Source organism: Cucurbita maxima, unplaced genomic scaffold (assembly GCF_002738345.1).
Source record: "Cucurbita maxima cultivar Rimu unplaced genomic scaffold, Cmax_1.0 Cma_Scf00005, whole genome shotgun sequence".
In the NCBI taxonomy this organism is placed as follows: Eukaryota; Viridiplantae; Streptophyta; class Magnoliopsida; order Cucurbitales; family Cucurbitaceae; genus Cucurbita; species Cucurbita maxima.
The window spans coordinates 4,088,265-4,104,120 of record NW_019272021.1 but is presented as its reverse complement, the minus strand read 5'-3'; the positions used below and the strand labels follow the sequence as shown (position 1 = coordinate 4,104,120).

Sequence of the window (15,856 nt, the reverse complement as noted above, 5' to 3'; positions counted from 1 at the left end):
TTCCCCAAGGGTAATTGTGGAAAAAAAAAACCAAGCAAATTACAAAAATTAAAATAATAAATGTTATTAAACACCCTCTGAGATGTAACAAAAAGTTAGAACAAAATTGAAGGAAAAAAATCTCATAAATTAAGAGTTTTTTAAAATTCAAAATCCTAAAACCATAATTATTTACACGGTCAATTCTTCTTGCAACAATGTCATCATACCAGAAGTGTACGGAACTCCAGTAGGCTTAATCCATGGATTACCTCGAATAAATAACCCAGCGGTGAAATCGATAGCGTGCTCGGGAGTAATTTGCTTAATTCCCCTCCACTTGACTCGTTTGTCCTTCTTTGAGCCAGCTCCCCTACAATTGTACTCGGAGTAAAACAATGTATTGAGAGCAAAATCGTCCATCCATGGAAGCCACCCTTCAGGCTGGATTAAGTCATCGATTTTGCATTGCAAAATGATGGTTCTTGAGTATTGCTTCCATGGGCGCCCAAGGTAGGCCTTGTAGGTGTGGCGGATAGGGAAGTAGTCAGGGGTGGAGGAGATGAGGCAGTTCTGCAGGATTATGGCGGTGGGCTCCTTCCGTTGGCTTCGCCCTTGAGCGGTGACGATGCATTGTTGATTCGACAATGGTTTCCTCACGAAAATCTTACAATTTTGGAAGACGACGGCTGCATTACCGAAGATGAAGTCAATGGTTCCAGTGATGGTGCAGTCTCGATAGAATTGACGATGGGTGTGAGTGTAAAGTGTATCTTGGTAACCGTCCATTTGACAATTGTAAAAGATTGACATGTCGGATTGAACTCGGAGTGCTACTGCTTGATGTTTTTTTGGTCCAGCCGAGTTCTCGAACCACATGTCCTTGGCAATGAAGTTGGTTCCAACCACCGCTATGTTTTTGTCATCAACATGTATACAAGATTTGGGAGTTCATAACTCAATTTCAAACATGTTTTTATGGAGTTATTAGTATAAACTTACCAACGGTAGCGGTTTTGAATGTGGGTGTTCCATCGGCAAAGTTCTTGTTGGAGGTAATCTTGGTCTTATTCGGGCCGTCTCCAATCATCATCACCCACGTCATACTTTTGTTCATCATCACCTTTCTTTGTTCCGAAGGCCTAGCGAGTTAAGCGAGTTCCTTTTCTTTCTCCTTCGTAAACTCCTTCCTTCACATAAATCACAAATGTTTTATTGCTTTTCTTGGGGATATCAAATAACGCTTCATTCACCGTCTTGTACTTCCCACTTCCGTCTTTAGCTACCACAACGTTGGGCTGGATGGTTTTCGGGGTGGCTTGGAGTAGCCCGCGCCGGTTGTTGATCCATTATGGTTCTTCTTCCTCTTTATTAGATTCCTCCCCCAACAATCGTCATTCGACCGATGACATCCCAAAAGAGGACAAAATGGAAGTAACCTCACTCACCATTCCAAGTCCATTGGCGGTCATTTCCTTCGACATCTTCAATAATTACCTCATTTTATCACCAGTATCGCCAGTAACATTATCGAATGCATCCACACAAGTTTCTTGCAATGTCAACGTGGCACTAAGCCAAACCTTAAGATCCTTGATGTAATCAGTAATTTTGTTAATATTGATTCTATCAAATGACATTATGAGATCGTCAATTGCGTACTCTACAACCTCGTTACAAACGTCGAGTGCTGGTTTGGCCTTGGGATCGGAGGCGAATTCTTTTAGGGTGGCGGATTTTGCAATGGCAGATTTGAGTTCATTGATGTTAGATTGGAATCCGACCTTGATTAGCTCACGTGGGTTGCTCGTGTTGACTCCGGAGAGTGATTTTATGCAAGTTTCTTGGTAGTCGGTGACAAAGGGCTTTAATCGCTTTGACGGAGGTGGAGATCTCCGACGTGCCTCCGCCACCACTTCTGCTACTAATTTCATCGGGGTCATTCCGGTTGACGCCGACGGCCACCGCAACTACCATGGCAACGAGAAACAATGAAGACACGCCGATAAGGGCGGCCTTCTTGTTCTTCCCTCCATCGTCATCATTTGACGTGTTTTTTTTTTTTTCCAGAGATTCTCAATTTTTGTATTTTTCTTTTATATATATAATTTTTTATTTTTTATTTTGATCCGAAATGACAGTTAATACAGTTAATGTTCGAGAACATTTTTTTGGTCTTTTGACTTTTTCCTCTAAATCAACAGCTGACTTTTCCGTCTAAATTTAAACTTACGCTTAATTTAATTACATTTATTCATTAAATTAAGACTAATATAACTTTGCCAATTATGTGTCAAAATCGACACAATCTTTGTAGTACTTATTAGCTATTTGGTTAAGTTAGGCTTGTTTGTTTAGTACGAGTTTGATTAGAAATGGTAGCAAATTAACATAAATAAGATAAATTTTTTTAATATGTTGTAAAATATGTTTGATATGTTGGTTGAGAATGAATCTTCTTGTCTTTCAATTGACGTTTTCACTTATTGTGAACAACAAAATCTCTAATTTTGCTTCGGTTTATCCCATAATTACTCGAGCATCATGTAGTCTATTAAGGAATGGCTTATATTTGTAGAGGGTATTAATAGCATTCTTAACCTATTTGATTATTTGTTAGCCTATGATTACCTTGTCAATATTATCGTGTTTATATGAGTTCATATTTGTCAACTCGTGCATCACCCGATCAAATCACCAGATCAAAACATGTTCTTGATTAAGAAGTCAGAAATTCAAATTTCCATACGAAACTTACGTGCTTCCAATTTTTGCATATCAGATGGATGCCTTTGTTTTATTTCGATTCTTCTATGTAAGAGTATTGAAAAGTTTATTATTCGCATATTGGATCCTCGAATGAGAAGAATAGAGTCGACCAAATAACAGTCCGTTTCTCTTTTAACTGAGTTTCAACCATGTCCTTTTTACGGGTTTTATCAGTTCCCAATATCCCCTTTCCTTCTAATTTTCAAAGCTTAGCTCTCCGAAGCTCCAACTTGGCGATGGTTCCTAAATGAACTTCATCAGGGCCATCTGCTATTCTCAAGGTTCTTGTAGTAGCCCAGAGATGAGCAAGAACAGTGTCAGAGGACAAGCCACCTGCACCATGGACTTGCATTGCCATGTCCAGAATCTGCAATGCCATATTTGGAGCTGCAACCTGTACCAAGTTTCACCAAGATATTCATTGAAACATCTGTGACGAAAAACGAAAACGGGAGCGAAATCTATAAATCTTACCTCATACTCACAAAAATAGTCTTAAATTACTGCATTCTGTTGAATTTTGTCGTAGTTAAATATATATAGATCGTATGACTAATTCTATACGTGTCACGTTCTCTCGTATCGCAAAAAAACCTTTAACACTAATTAATGGAACGAGAGACTACAAACTTAGCTTAGCTCTTGCAATTGTTAGAAAATTTACCTTGGCCATCGCAATTGTCCCACGTGCTTTCTTGTTTCCGAGCCGATCCAACTGATCTGCTGCTTCGAGAACCAGCAGTCTCGTTCTCTCAAGCTCCACGCGACACTGACACAAAAGTAGCCACGGAATATGATTACATGGAACGTGATTTTATGATTTACGTTATGGTTCACCATCCAAATACCTTGGCAATGTCTGCAAGGAACGAACCCTGCTCGGCAATCAACTTTCCAAACACTTTTCTACTAAGAGCCCTCTGAACCGCCATCTGCATGCCTCGCTCTGCAGCTCCTACTAACCTCATGCAATGGTGCAGCCTCCCTGGGCCCAGCCTACCCTGGAATGAAATACCGAGCCAAACGAAAGTCATACACGGTGCAGTAAGCAAGCAACTCCATGGACATCAGAGCACTGGATAGGTCAATTGCGTAAACATAGCGATGACAAAAGGAAACAACCATATTTTGCAAGCACGAAAATGCATAGGATACGGCAATTACCTGCGCAATTTCGAACCCACGACCCTCTCCAAGTAGAATATTCGTTGCAGGAACACGCACATTATCAAATAATATCTCAGCATGCCCATGAGGTGCGTCATCAAAGCCAAAGACTGTAAGTGGTCTTTTAATAACTACGCCAGGAGTCTGGATATCAACTAAGATCATGGATTGTTGCTTATGCATAGCAGCAGTAACATCTGTTTTTCCCTGCAAACAATGGAGAATATAAATTAGAAAAACAATAGATGATTCAATTATCGTTCTAAATATTGATAGAACTAACCATAACTATAAGGATTCTGCACCTCGGATCCATCGCTCCACTCGTCCACCATTTTCTTCCATTGATGACGTAGATATCTCCTTCCCTGCCCGTACGTTAACAGTTTAATGTAATTATACCAATAACAAACTAAATGCTGTATAAAAATTAGTCAAGAAAATCCATTTAACATGAATACTAATAAAAAAATAAGAATCAAATCCGTAAAGGAGAAAGAAAAAATGTTCTCTATAAATAAATGTCTAACATCGCTACCTTTTAATTGAACATTCAATATTTGTTGCATCAGAGGATGCAACTTGCGGTTCAGTCATTGCAAATCCAGAACGTATCTTCCCTTCAAGCAAAGGAATAAGCCATTCATGTAGTTGTTGTTTATTGCCATACCGTAACAATACCTAATGAGAAAGACAAAATGATCAATAACAGTTCTAATAATGGTTGCTTAAACCGTGTTGTAATTGACCAAACCATTCGTGTTGAAGATATCAACAGATTTATTAAATTCTAAATGTAAACGGTAAACGAGTACAAAGTTCAAAGAAGAGTATATACAGATCTAGTTATTTCATTGGTCTAATCTATTCAGCTGGCAGACTTACAGAATTCGGGCTATAAAATCCGATCTTACCTCCATATTTCCAGTGTCAGGTGCGCCACAATTGAACACCTGAGGTGCCCAAATTGATCGACCCATGATCTCACAGAGGTACCCATATTCAAGATTGGAGAGGCCAGCACCAAGAAGAAGTTTGTCTACACCAGTGGAAAGGATTGGGGTAGTTCCATTGAAAAGCAGTTTCCTTGCTCTATCAGCACTATCAAACTGCACGAAGAATCTTGTTTCTTAAATTAGTATTAAAAAGAATAACAGTATGAGTACAAATGATTAAATGAGAGAAGAGCCAAAATACAAACAGGTATCCACAAGTTCCATAAGCCTTCTTTCTTAGCCATCTCCTTTAGTTTCTCTTCCTCTGGGTGTATGGTCCATCGTAAGGGCGACTGAGCAAGTTTGTAAAATTCATTTTCCATAGGGTATATATGATCTTCCATGAACTTAATCAACTTGTTTCTCAACTGCATAACTTTTTTATTGGGGACAAACTTTCCTCCATTGTTCGTTTGTTTCTTGACGCTCCATTCCTCATTCTCCTTCCCAGTATATTGTGAATCAACTTGTACAATTGAATCTGAAGTTGTAAAAGGGAAATAGCACCTTACTAAAGGGTTATGTTCTACTAGGAGCAAAAAGCTTTATAAGACAATAGAACTACCAAATGGGGGATTCTCGGGAAGTAATGATCTTTGTTCAATAAACGACCAAGCAGCATCAATGAAAGCATTAGCTTTATCTCCAGCAATCCGAGCACTCTCACCTCCTGATGCATTTCCCTGCATTTTCAAAAGAATACTTCAAATTTCATTGTTTTTTGTCCGTGCTGCCTATTCAATGACTAAGACGATACCATAATCCATCGACTATAAATTCCAGCATAGATCGCAGCACCTCGGAAAATGGAAAAGGCAACATAAAACTTCCAAGTAGAAAATGGCCATGGTCTTCCCTGCAACAAGGAAATTCCCAAGTGTGCATCAAGAACCAGTTGCATAAATTTTAAACACTGAACCTTCAGTTACCTCAGCTAGAACATGCAATTGCCTGTGAACATTTATTTCCAATGGACCAATTATATATCAACCTAAAAAAATATCTTAAATTCAATTTAAGTCAATTTTTATCTGTATCATACAATAAGAAACCAGACACAGATCATGCAATGAACAGTGAATGGCCTCAGTATGTTCCTACAGTGAGGATAGGGGAATCCCCGGTGGTAAGGAATGTAGAAATCAGACTAACCTTTTGATTTGAGTATTAGAAATAGAACGTCTTGGTTTAGACTGATAAGGAAGGGCTTTTCTTTTGTAACTACCTAATCCCCGAGCTTGCCCTAAATACTGTTATCCCTTATATCCCTTACTCAGGATAGATTAGCTCGTTGATTCTACTATCGGATATTCAATCTTACAGGTGCAGGGTTTCTCATAACCGCATGTAATGAAGGTTTTTAGATGTCAAAGTTCGCTAGGATATGTGAAGTCGCTGCATTATTTTTCCAATGTAAAGCCCTAAATCCTTGAAAAAGAGGAAGATGAAATATAACAACAATCATTCCCATGGTGGAAAAGTATGAACCAAATTTTGGTTATACCCTCATGGAAGGAAAAACATTTGTAAGATTGCCGCAAAACCCAACTACTTGATTGAATAATACTGACAATAGCCACTTACAGTGATAGAACAGTAATAAGCCAAACATTCTGCTAATGAAGGAATCCCTTCTGAAGTTCCTATATTGTTAAAACCCTGGGCTGTATTTGGACGGTCAGAGTGCGAGTCCAGGATGTAAGGCTGAAACGAAATGGAAGTTATACGGCCTCAAATTGTGAGAACACATGAATACAAATTATCCAACAATTAACAGTATGCTAATGTTACAAGTTACAAAGGGAAATTCCCTACATACCAGACAGAAATAAGCAACATCACACATTTGATTTCCCACCGTGGATAGCTCCCAATCAAGAATGCCAATTACTCGGTCCTGCACCGTCAGAGCATGAGACAACGATAACAGGGCACCTGACTTTAGAACTAATCCTCTTGGATGAACAAGTTCAATACAAAAGGAGGGCAGAGGAAATATTTATTTAGAAGAAATAGCAAACCTCAGTGGGATGAAATATAAGATTATCAATTCGAAAATCTCCATGGACTAGACCAGCTGTGACACCTGAAGAATCTTCTGAAGGAATATGTCGCCGTAACCAATCAATTAACGCAAACATTTTTGGATTTCCATCTACTTTACCATCACTGGTTGATGCAATATACTGCTTTGCCCATCTCTCAATCTAGGAAAAATAAACAGAAGTTTATAAGCAATGTTTCTTTTTATATTACACGGTTTGGCCAACAACGTTATTATGACCATTTCTTTACCCTTCTGGTGAAATATCCTTGCAATATAACGTATGAAAGAGAATTTCAAGGACTCGTAATCAAGAACAGCATAAAGATTTTGGGCACACCTGTCGCTTACAGTAATTTTTCGGTTGCCCATATTTTTCTAGACTGATGGCATTAACATCAACTGAATGAAGAGAAGCTAAACATTTCGCAGCTTCTAAATATATTGCTCTTCTAGTTTCGGGCGCAACTCCCTAATGCAATAACATTCAATCCATTAGAAGTAATTCAATAGCTGGTAAAACTTCACAACATAATAGACGTACCACCAAATTGGGGTCTAGGAATATTCGTCCGTCCAAGTACTCCATAATATAAAAAGGAGTACCAATTACGCTTGAATCAGAACACAGGCAGAAAACTTTAGGAACTGGAACTTGAGTGTAATCACCTAATGCTCGAAGAACCTATCAAATCAAAATTTGAAACTGAAAATCATAACCTTAAAGTTCTCATTGCAACTGCAATTTGGAAAAGTACATGAAGTATCACTCTTCTTTTTACTATTAGCTTTTTTTATCAGGAAATTGTTTGAGAGACGGAGGAATAAGCGATTCTTTTTTTTAAATTGCGTTGATCGCTCGAATAAATGCAGTAATTCGATATAGGATCATTGAGAGGGAGTCCCACATTGGTTAATTAAGGGGATGATCATGGGTTTATAAGTAAGGAATACATCTCCATTGGTACGAGGCTTTTTGGAGAAACCAAAAGCAAATCTGCAGGAGTTTATACTTAAAGTGGACAATATCATACTATTGTGGAGGGTTGTGATTCTAGATGGCGCACTGATATTCTTTGAGATAAAACAGTTGTACTCATTTTCAGCTGTATTCACTATAGCTCTTCTATATGAATAGAGCACAGTCGCTTTTGATCACTTAATGAAAGTTAAATGAAGTTGCGATCATTCTCGTTCGGGTTCATTTCTATCCTTTGATGAAATCAAGAACAAAATATTTCTGGCCAAATAAGAGACTAATTAGCACCTGAAACTCCCTTTCAACGGCATGAGCAGACTGGAGTAGCGTCCCCGGTGGTTTCTTCCTCAAAACATACCGTTTCGAAGAAGCTCCGGAAGCAACTTCGATAAGATAAGTCGGATTTGATTGGCCATGTCCGAACTAATCTCCAAAGATGAGAAGAGACAACACAAATCAATCAACGCCAATACACTACACCGATCAAATTAGAACAATAAGAACGCAAGGGGGAAGCGAAACGGAGACGTACCTGAGAGACGCGGAAATTAGATGGGGAGGGAGGAAAAGCAGGAACATTAGCGGAACAGTAATGGAGCAAGGCATTGAGGTCAAGCTCGTGAGCAGGACGAACATGGCCTAGCAGATCAAACGTGCGCTTCGCCATGGTTGAGGTATCAGTAGAGGATTTAGATCACAAGAATCCCGAGAATTCCAATGTAAAATTGGATCAGGTCAAGAAGAACGACCACGCTAACCAAGGAATGACATCAAATCCGAGGGCAAGAGTGTCACATCATTACCCAATTATATATATATATATATGGTTTGGGGTAGATGTTGAAAACTCAAACCAAAGTTATAAGAACTAATACTTCAATAACTCGAGACTCGATCACACGTCAAGATTATCCGCAAATTCGATTTTCACACAACTTACTTGTACACCGAGTGTTTGAGTGTCACTATGACAAAAAAAACATACCCATAGATTCAGATCTTCTTTCAAATTAGATATTCAAATTTTTATAGTCTAATATTTAAAATAAAAATTTTCAATTGGTAAAATTCAATAAATAAAATATATATTATTATTTTATGCTAATATGAGCCTATTAAAAAAAAAACAAATTATTTTTCTTTCTATTAAGATTATATGTATTAATTTCGAAAATACAAAAAAAAAATGTTGTATTTTCAAAAGTTATCTGGAAATGCATTATTCACGTTAAATAAAATTAATGAAGAGATAAAAATATTATTTTAAATAAAGAACATGAAAAGGCTATTGCTATTATTGGATGTTACATCTGATTAATAATATCTCCAAATGTTCGCATTAAATTTTCTCCAAATGTTTTTGTCATTATAATTGTGGTTGCAGCTTCAAACTTGTACCGGTTCGCATTAAATTTTGAATCATAGGAGTTTCAATTATACTTTCAAGCCTATGCAATAATCACACTTAAATTATCCGAATTTTTATCTAATTTCTCAAAAAAACAATAATAATATTTTTGACACCCGAATGAATAAATGATACATGAACGAACCAACCCACGAGAGTGATCGCAAAGATATGACAATTTTCCTAGAAAACATGCAAGTGAGGACACGCGATGTTAAAAGAATTTGTATTGGTTTACAATCAATAATCAATTGCTCGTACTTTGTACGCTAAAATGGCTCGTGTTTGTAACAGCTCAAACCCCCCTAACAAATATTATTTGTTTTAGCTCGTTATGTATCATCAATCTTACGATTTTAAAATGCATCTACTAGAGAGAGGTTTCCACACCCTTATAAGCAACTCTTCGTTCCATTCTCCAACCGATGTGGGATCTCACAACGTGTTGATCTCAAAGGATACTGAAAAGACCTATGTTGGTCGACAGTCTCCACTCTTAGAAATAGCTAGCTTGTGAAGAGTCTTGCAAGACTTAAGGCGACTCTGTTTCTACTACGGACTAATTATGAATTCAACTCTTGATCTCTTGATCAAAAATACGTGAATCAATTGAACTATACAAAAGATCTGTTTAAGAGTGTTACCGATAGATACTAAGATCACTTCTCCATACCATCTCTACCGATTATTTGATTTTCTATCTCAAAGGAGTGTTGTTCATAAAATAAAAAGGGGCATTAAGGCATCTTAGTATCAAGACTAACCCAAATCATACAGAATATCATTTAGATCGAACCAAAATTCAGAACTCAAACAACGAAACAATCGTAGTGGACAAACTTAAAAAATGGTTAAAATGCAGTTTAAAAGTACCTTTTCCAGGCATATTTGAGTCACCAAGCTATATATACAAGTAGTTTTTGATACCTGGTGAGGCATGGAAATGGGCACCGAGTTCTTCTCTTAACCGGTGACAAATTGGGCTAAGAACGAACAAAATGTTGGTAATGCCTCCTATATTAAAGGAACTCCACTATTTTTAGGCCTTTTCATGTCAACAAACAAGACAACCACGGACACCCTTTCAAAACTGCTATAAAATAACCAAGCACAGAGGGAAGAAACCAAGCTTTTCCTTTTACTTCTCTGGCCTCCCCTTGGAGGCTGTTTGATCCTAAAATAAACATACCCAATACCTTTTTTCATAAGTTTCAATGAAATCTGCTTTCAAACAAGCCACTCTTCTTACCTGGCTATTGTTGGTAGAATTGGTTGCAGTTAACGCCAAATTCTTCGTCGGGACGAACCCGCCTGACCTCTTTCAAAAGATCAATTTCGGGAAGGACATTAGACATCGGAAGGAGACCGTGTTTAATGTTCTCAGTTTTGGTGCTAAACCTGATGGCAAGAAAGATAATACTCAGGTGATTATTGAGAATGTTTTATTGTTGTTTGATAAGGTTTTGGTGTACCTGATGTTTTGTTGGCTGGTTTTTGCAGAGTTTTATGAAGACATGGGTTGCAGCATGCCACTCCAAGGGAGCTGCAAGAGTAGTTATTCCTGGGGGTACTTTTTTGATCAATCAAATAGTGTTTGCAGGGCCATGCGCCTCGACAAGTCCTATCGTCGTTCAAATCGATGCGACCTTAAAAGGAGGCATCGACCTGAGCAATTACGTCTCTAATGAATGGATATTGTTTGAGAAGATCAATGGCTTGATAATCACTGGCAGAGGTACTTTGGATGGACAAGGTGATGCTGTCTGGAAATACAACGACTGTGGTATGAATCCCACTTGCCAGAAGCTCCCTGTTGTAAGTACTTAGGCTCTGGCTGCCTTACTATGAACTCACTTCAATGGCTGTCTCTTAAATACTCTTGTGGTTTCCCTTTTCCTTTCTTCCTAGAATTTGAAATTCAATGGCATCACAAATGTATTCATGAAAGGCATCAGTTCCATCAACAGCAAGGGGTTTCACATGTTCATCACGAACAGTGAGAACGTTCGGCTGAAAAAACTACACATAACGGCGCCAGACGACAGTCCCAACACTGATGGCATACATCTGAGCCGCTCCAACAAAGTGAAAATATCGAGATCAGTTATTTCCACTGGTGACGATTGCATCTCCCTGGGTCGAGGATCAATGAATGTCACCATCAACAAAATAACCTGCGGTCCTGGGCACGGTATCAGGTAGCTCCCACATCGTTCGATCAACAGAGGCTTCTCTGCCTTCCTACTCTGTCTAATTTGATGTCTGCTATGACAGTGTTGGAAGCCTTGGAAAATATGATAATGAGGAGGACGTGCTCGGTGTCGTCATCAAGAACTGTACATTAATAAAAACAGATAATGGACTTCGGATCAAAACATGGCCAGACTCACCCCCGAGTGCAGCCTCGGGCATCCTATTCCAAGACATCAATATGATCGACGTCAAGAACCCCATCCTCATAGACCAAGAGTACAGCTGCTCAAAAACTAATTGCCAAAGGCCGGTTCGTTTTCGTCTTCCATTTCTCAATCTCCCCCCACTTCTTCCAATGCAACTTCTTATCAACTAACCTTGTTTAATCGATTACGCTATGCAGCCATCACGAGTAAAAATCAGCGATGTTCATTTCATTAATGTCAAAGGATCCACAATCTCTTCAGTAGCAGTTCATCTCAAATGCAGTAAGCGGTTTCCATGCCAAAACATAGAGTTGTTTAACATCAATTTGAAATACAGTGGCCCTCCAAAGAAATCCTTGCCATTTGTTTCTACTTGTACCAATGCAAAAGTAGGCTACAGAGGAGTTCAATTTCCACCCCCTTGCAAATGATGCCCTTCAGGTTACAGTTCAAGCTTCTTCTTCCTTTTTTTTTTTTTTTTTTTTTTTGCTTACTTTTCTGATATTCTTCTGTGCTTAATTTGTAACATGGCCTGATTCATAAGTCATGTTACAGTGGCTCGATGCTTCTCAGATTCAATCTAATTCAAAAATCTTTTTGAGTAGCAATTCTATTTCGGATCATTGTTCCTTACAGAATTTACAGAATCAAAAGCCAAACCGAAGAACCCTAAAAAAGATTGATAAGCGTATCAAACATAAGAACCCTAAATTCAAGAAAATAGTTCCGATTGTTACATTGTTCATCATTACTTCATTCTCAAACAAAATTAACATGATGCAAAGTTAAATAACTGGCATTCACGAAAGAAAACAGCTAAAAAAACTCAATAAAGAAATGGCAAACGAAAATTAAATGAAATTAAATGAAAATACGACCAGAAACGAACCTTATTGAAATTTTAATTTCAGGTTCTGAAACGAACAAGCTATAAGTAAGGAGGAAGAAACTCCATGTGAATAATCCAATTCATCAGAATATATAACTAGCCAATCCTCCACAATTTCTTGCATCCGAGAATTTCAAGAACCATGAAGCTTTCACCATTTTTGTTCTCTTTTCTTCTGTCCCTTTCTGTATCTGCAAGCACTTTCTCGCCGGACACGCCTCTTGAATCTGCGGACGGTGGATTTGATTCTCTCGCGCCGGAGCCCTCCGGCGAATTTCCTTTGAGTGGACGGGGTGTGTTTAACGTAAATGATTATGGGGCAGTTCCCGATGGGAAGACGGAGAACAGCTTGGTAAATTACTTTTATTATTATTATTACATAATTTTCACTAATTTATCTACCAAATTACACCTTTAAATTTTATTAATACACGAACTAAAACTCATATATTTAATTTTCATTCTAAATTTATTATTCTATGTATTATAATTCACTTAAAATATATAAAATATTTAAACAAAAACTTATCAAACACCGAATTTTTAACTCTACCTTACTTTTAAAAAATTAAAAAAAAATAAATATTTTATTAATATTAGTGATACGTTGTAAATTTTAAAAAATTAAAAAAAAATTAAATATTTTATTAATATTAGTGATAGTTGTAAATTTTAAAAAATTAAAAAAATTAAAAATTTTATTAATATTAGTGATACGTTGTAAATTTTAAAAAATTAGAAAAAAATTAAATATTTTATTAATATTAGTGATACGTTGTAAATTTTAAAAAATTAAAAAAAATTAAATATTTTATTAATATTAGTGATAGTTGTAAATTTTAAAAAATTAAAAAAAATTAAATATTTTATTAATATTAGTGATAGTTGTAAATTTTAAAAAATTAAAAAAAAAATAAAAATTTTATTAGTATTAGTGATACGTTCTAAATTTTAAAAAATTAGAAAAAAATTAAATATTTTATTAATATTAGTGATACGTTGTAAATTTTAAAAAATTAAAAAAAATTAAATATTTTATTAATATTAGTGATACGTTGTAAATTAACCAACTCAACCAATTATAGGCATTCATGTCTGCGTGGGAAGAAGCTTGTGCTTTCAAAGGCGACTCCATTTTCTTAATACCAGAGGGCACTTTCTTGGTCGCCGGAGTCACATTTTCCGGCCCATGTTTCAATAACCTCTCACCCAAAGTCCTCATTTTCGCCACTTTGATTGCTCCCACCAAACTCACCACCGACGTTTGGATCCACTTCCACTCCCTCCGCCACCTCCTCCTCACCGGCTTCGACGGATCCACCGTTCTCAATGGTCAAGGCGCCCAAACCTGGTCCTTCGGCTCCGCCTGCCGCCACCGCATGACTTGCCCCATTTTCACCACGGTAAACATATTGTTGAATGATAAAAGAACCAAATAGACTAATTTAGGGAATGATCATGAGTTTATAAACAAATAATACTCTCTCCATTGATACGTGACTTTTAGAGAAACCCAAAGTGGAGAATATCATGGAGAGTTTATTCGTAAACTTTAATGTTTTTTTTTTTTTTTTTGGTTCAAAACAGTCTTTAAAGCTAACGGGTGTGTCACATGCAATAGTGAAAAACATAAGCCTTGTAGATAGCAAGGGCTTTCACGTAGCCATGCATGGGTGCGACCATATTCATCTTTATGGATTTAATATTACGGCGCCTTGGAATAGTCAGAATACGGATGGCATCCATATTAGTAACTCCACCAATATCAACGTTGCCAATTCCCACATCGGAGTCGGTGACGATTGTGTTTCCATTGGACCTGGTAGCTTCGACGTATTAGTTTCGAATATTAGATGTGGCCCAGGTCATGGAATCAGGTATTGTTTAATCCTTTTGAAGTTAATTATTTAAAAGAATTGGTTTGAGACACTTACGATGTAATGCAGCGTTGGGAGCCTAGGGAGGTACAAGAACGAGATGGATGTGATAGGAATACGAGTGGAGAATTGCACCATAAGTGATACCCAAAATGGAGTGAGGGTAAAGACATGGCCGGGAAATTATTCAAGTAATGCTGCTCATTTGACGTTTCAAAACATTGTGATGAACAATGTCTCAAATCCCATTATCATAGATCAACATTATTGTCCTAACCATTCTTGTGACACGAAAGAGGTAAACTATTTTGATGCCTAGTTTGATCGATCACTGGACAATTACTAATGGTATTATAGCTAGACATGGTGTGCTAGCAACGACGTTGGCCCCCAATGAGGGTGGATTGCGAAATCTCACATTAGTTAGAAAGGGGAACAAAACATTCCTTATAAAAGTGTGGAAACCTCCTCCAGCAGACACATTTAAAAACTGTGAGGTTAAAGTAGACAATATTTGCTAGCGATGTGCTTGGACTGTTACTAATGGTATCAAAGTCGGACAATGTGCTAGTGAGAACACTGGACCCAATGAGGGTGGATTGCGAGATCCCACCTTGATTGGAGAGGGGAACAAAACATTCCTTATAAGAGTGTGGAAACCTGGATTGCGAGATCCCACCTTGGTTGAAGAGGGGAACAAAACATTTATTATAAGGGTGTGGAAACCTGAATTGCGAGATCCCACATTGGTTCCTTATAAGGGTGTGGAAACCTGGATTGTGAGATCCCACATTGGTTCCTTATAAGGGTTTCCTTATAAGGGTGTGGAAACCTAGATTGCGAGATCCCACATTGGTTCCTTATAAGGGTTTCCTTATAAGGGTGTGGAAACCTAGATTGCGAGATCCCACATTGGTTCCTTATAAGGGTGTGGAAACCTGGATTGCGAGATCCCACATTGGTTCCTTATAAGGGTGTGGAAGCCTAGATTGCGAAATCCCACATTGGTTGGAGAGGGGAACAAAACATTCCTTATAAGGGTGTGGAAACCTGGATTGTGAGATCCCACCTTGGTTCCTTATAAGGGTGTGGAAACCTGGATTGCGAGATCCCACATTGGTTCCTTATAAGGGTGTGGAAGCCTAGATTGCGAGATCCCACATTGGTTGGAGAGGGGAACAAAACATTCCTTATAAGGGTGTGGAAACCTGGATTGTGAGATCCCACATTGGTTCCTTATAAGGGTGTGGAAGCCTAGATTGCGAGATCCCACATTGGTTGGAGAGGGGAACAAAACATTCCTTATAAGGGTGTGGAAACCTGGATTGTGAGATCCCACCTTGGTTCCTT

The 15,856-nt window shown here is 37.8% G+C and overlaps 3 protein-coding genes, 1 long non-coding RNA gene and 1 pseudogene across 4 annotated transcripts; 2 read left to right on the top strand and 3 right to left on the bottom strand.

Annotated features, from left to right (window-relative positions):
* Nucleotides 1-170: 170 nt before the first annotated feature.
* On the bottom strand, nucleotides 171-2,756 carry LOC111479250 (annotated as a pseudogene).
* LOC111479342 (probable acyl-CoA dehydrogenase IBR3) lies at nucleotides 2,748-8,718 on the bottom strand. The gene is made up of 17 exons (XM_023123940.1): nucleotides 8,466-8,718; nucleotides 8,222-8,356; nucleotides 7,499-7,639; nucleotides 7,295-7,426; nucleotides 6,932-7,117; nucleotides 6,730-6,807; nucleotides 6,495-6,614; nucleotides 5,668-5,766; nucleotides 5,476-5,593; nucleotides 5,117-5,391; nucleotides 4,830-5,024; nucleotides 4,454-4,596; nucleotides 4,199-4,283; nucleotides 3,913-4,122; nucleotides 3,597-3,749; nucleotides 3,413-3,517; nucleotides 2,748-3,142 (listed from the first exon to the last, which is right to left on the bottom strand). Exons 1-17 carry the CDS (start codon nucleotides 8,598-8,600, stop codon nucleotides 2,951-2,953), a joined length of 2,502 nt encoding a protein of 833 aa, XP_022979708.1. The 5' UTR covers nucleotides 8,601-8,718; the 3' UTR covers nucleotides 2,748-2,950.
* Nucleotides 8,719-10,101: 1,383 nt separating this feature from the next.
* LOC111479528 lies at nucleotides 10,102-12,971 on the bottom strand. Its single transcript, XR_002717647.1, has 3 exons — nucleotides 12,630-12,971; nucleotides 10,814-12,409; nucleotides 10,102-10,739 (listed from the first exon to the last, which is right to left on the bottom strand). It is a non-coding gene; the product is annotated as an uncharacterized LOC111479528 (long non-coding RNA).
* On the top strand, nucleotides 10,556-12,187 carry LOC111479527 (exopolygalacturonase-like). Its single transcript, XM_023124233.1, has 5 exons — nucleotides 10,556-10,765; nucleotides 10,842-11,156; nucleotides 11,250-11,539; nucleotides 11,616-11,844; nucleotides 11,938-12,187. The coding sequence occupies exons 1-5, from the start codon at nucleotides 10,556-10,558 to the stop codon at nucleotides 12,169-12,171; spliced, it is 1,278 nt and encodes a 425-aa protein (XP_022980001.1). The 3' UTR covers nucleotides 12,172-12,187.
* Nucleotides 12,972-13,720: 749 nt separating the features above from the next.
* Nucleotides 13,721-14,825, top strand: LOC111479249 (exopolygalacturonase-like). The gene is made up of 3 exons (XM_023123802.1): nucleotides 13,721-14,032; nucleotides 14,217-14,506; nucleotides 14,576-14,825. Exons 1-3 carry the CDS (start codon nucleotides 13,721-13,723, stop codon nucleotides 14,823-14,825), a joined length of 852 nt encoding a protein of 283 aa, XP_022979570.1.
* The last annotated feature ends 1,031 nt before the right edge of the window (nucleotides 14,826-15,856 follow it).

Coding starts and splice junctions, on each gene's coding strand:
- LOC111479342 (XM_023123940.1), bottom strand. CDS start 8,600: ATGGCGAAGCGCACGTTTGATCTGCTAGGCCATGTTCGTCCTGCTCAC. Junction 8,357..8,465: donor CTAATTTCCGCGTCTCTCAG/GTACGTCTCCGT, acceptor TTTGGAGATTAG/TTCGGACATGGCCAATCAAA. Junction 6,615..6,729: donor ATGTTGCTTATTTCTGTCTG/GTATGTAGGGAA, acceptor ATTTCGTTTCAG/CCTTACATCCTGGACTCGCA.
- LOC111479249 (XM_023123802.1), top strand. CDS start 13,721: ATGTCTGCGTGGGAAGAAGCTTGTGCTTTCAAAGGCGACTCCATTTTC. Junction 14,033..14,216: donor CTTGCCCCATTTTCACCACG/GTAAACATATTG, acceptor GGTTCAAAACAG/TCTTTAAAGCTAACGGGTGT. Junction 14,507..14,575: donor GGCCCAGGTCATGGAATCAG/GTATTGTTTAAT, acceptor GATGTAATGCAG/CGTTGGGAGCCTAGGGAGGT.
- LOC111479527 (XM_023124233.1), top strand. CDS start 10,556: ATGAAATCTGCTTTCAAACAAGCCACTCTTCTTACCTGGCTATTGTTG. Junction 11,540..11,615: donor GGTCCTGGGCACGGTATCAG/GTAGCTCCCACA, acceptor CTGCTATGACAG/TGTTGGAAGCCTTGGAAAAT. Junction 11,845..11,937: donor AAACTAATTGCCAAAGGCCG/GTTCGTTTTCGT, acceptor TACGCTATGCAG/CCATCACGAGTAAAAATCAG.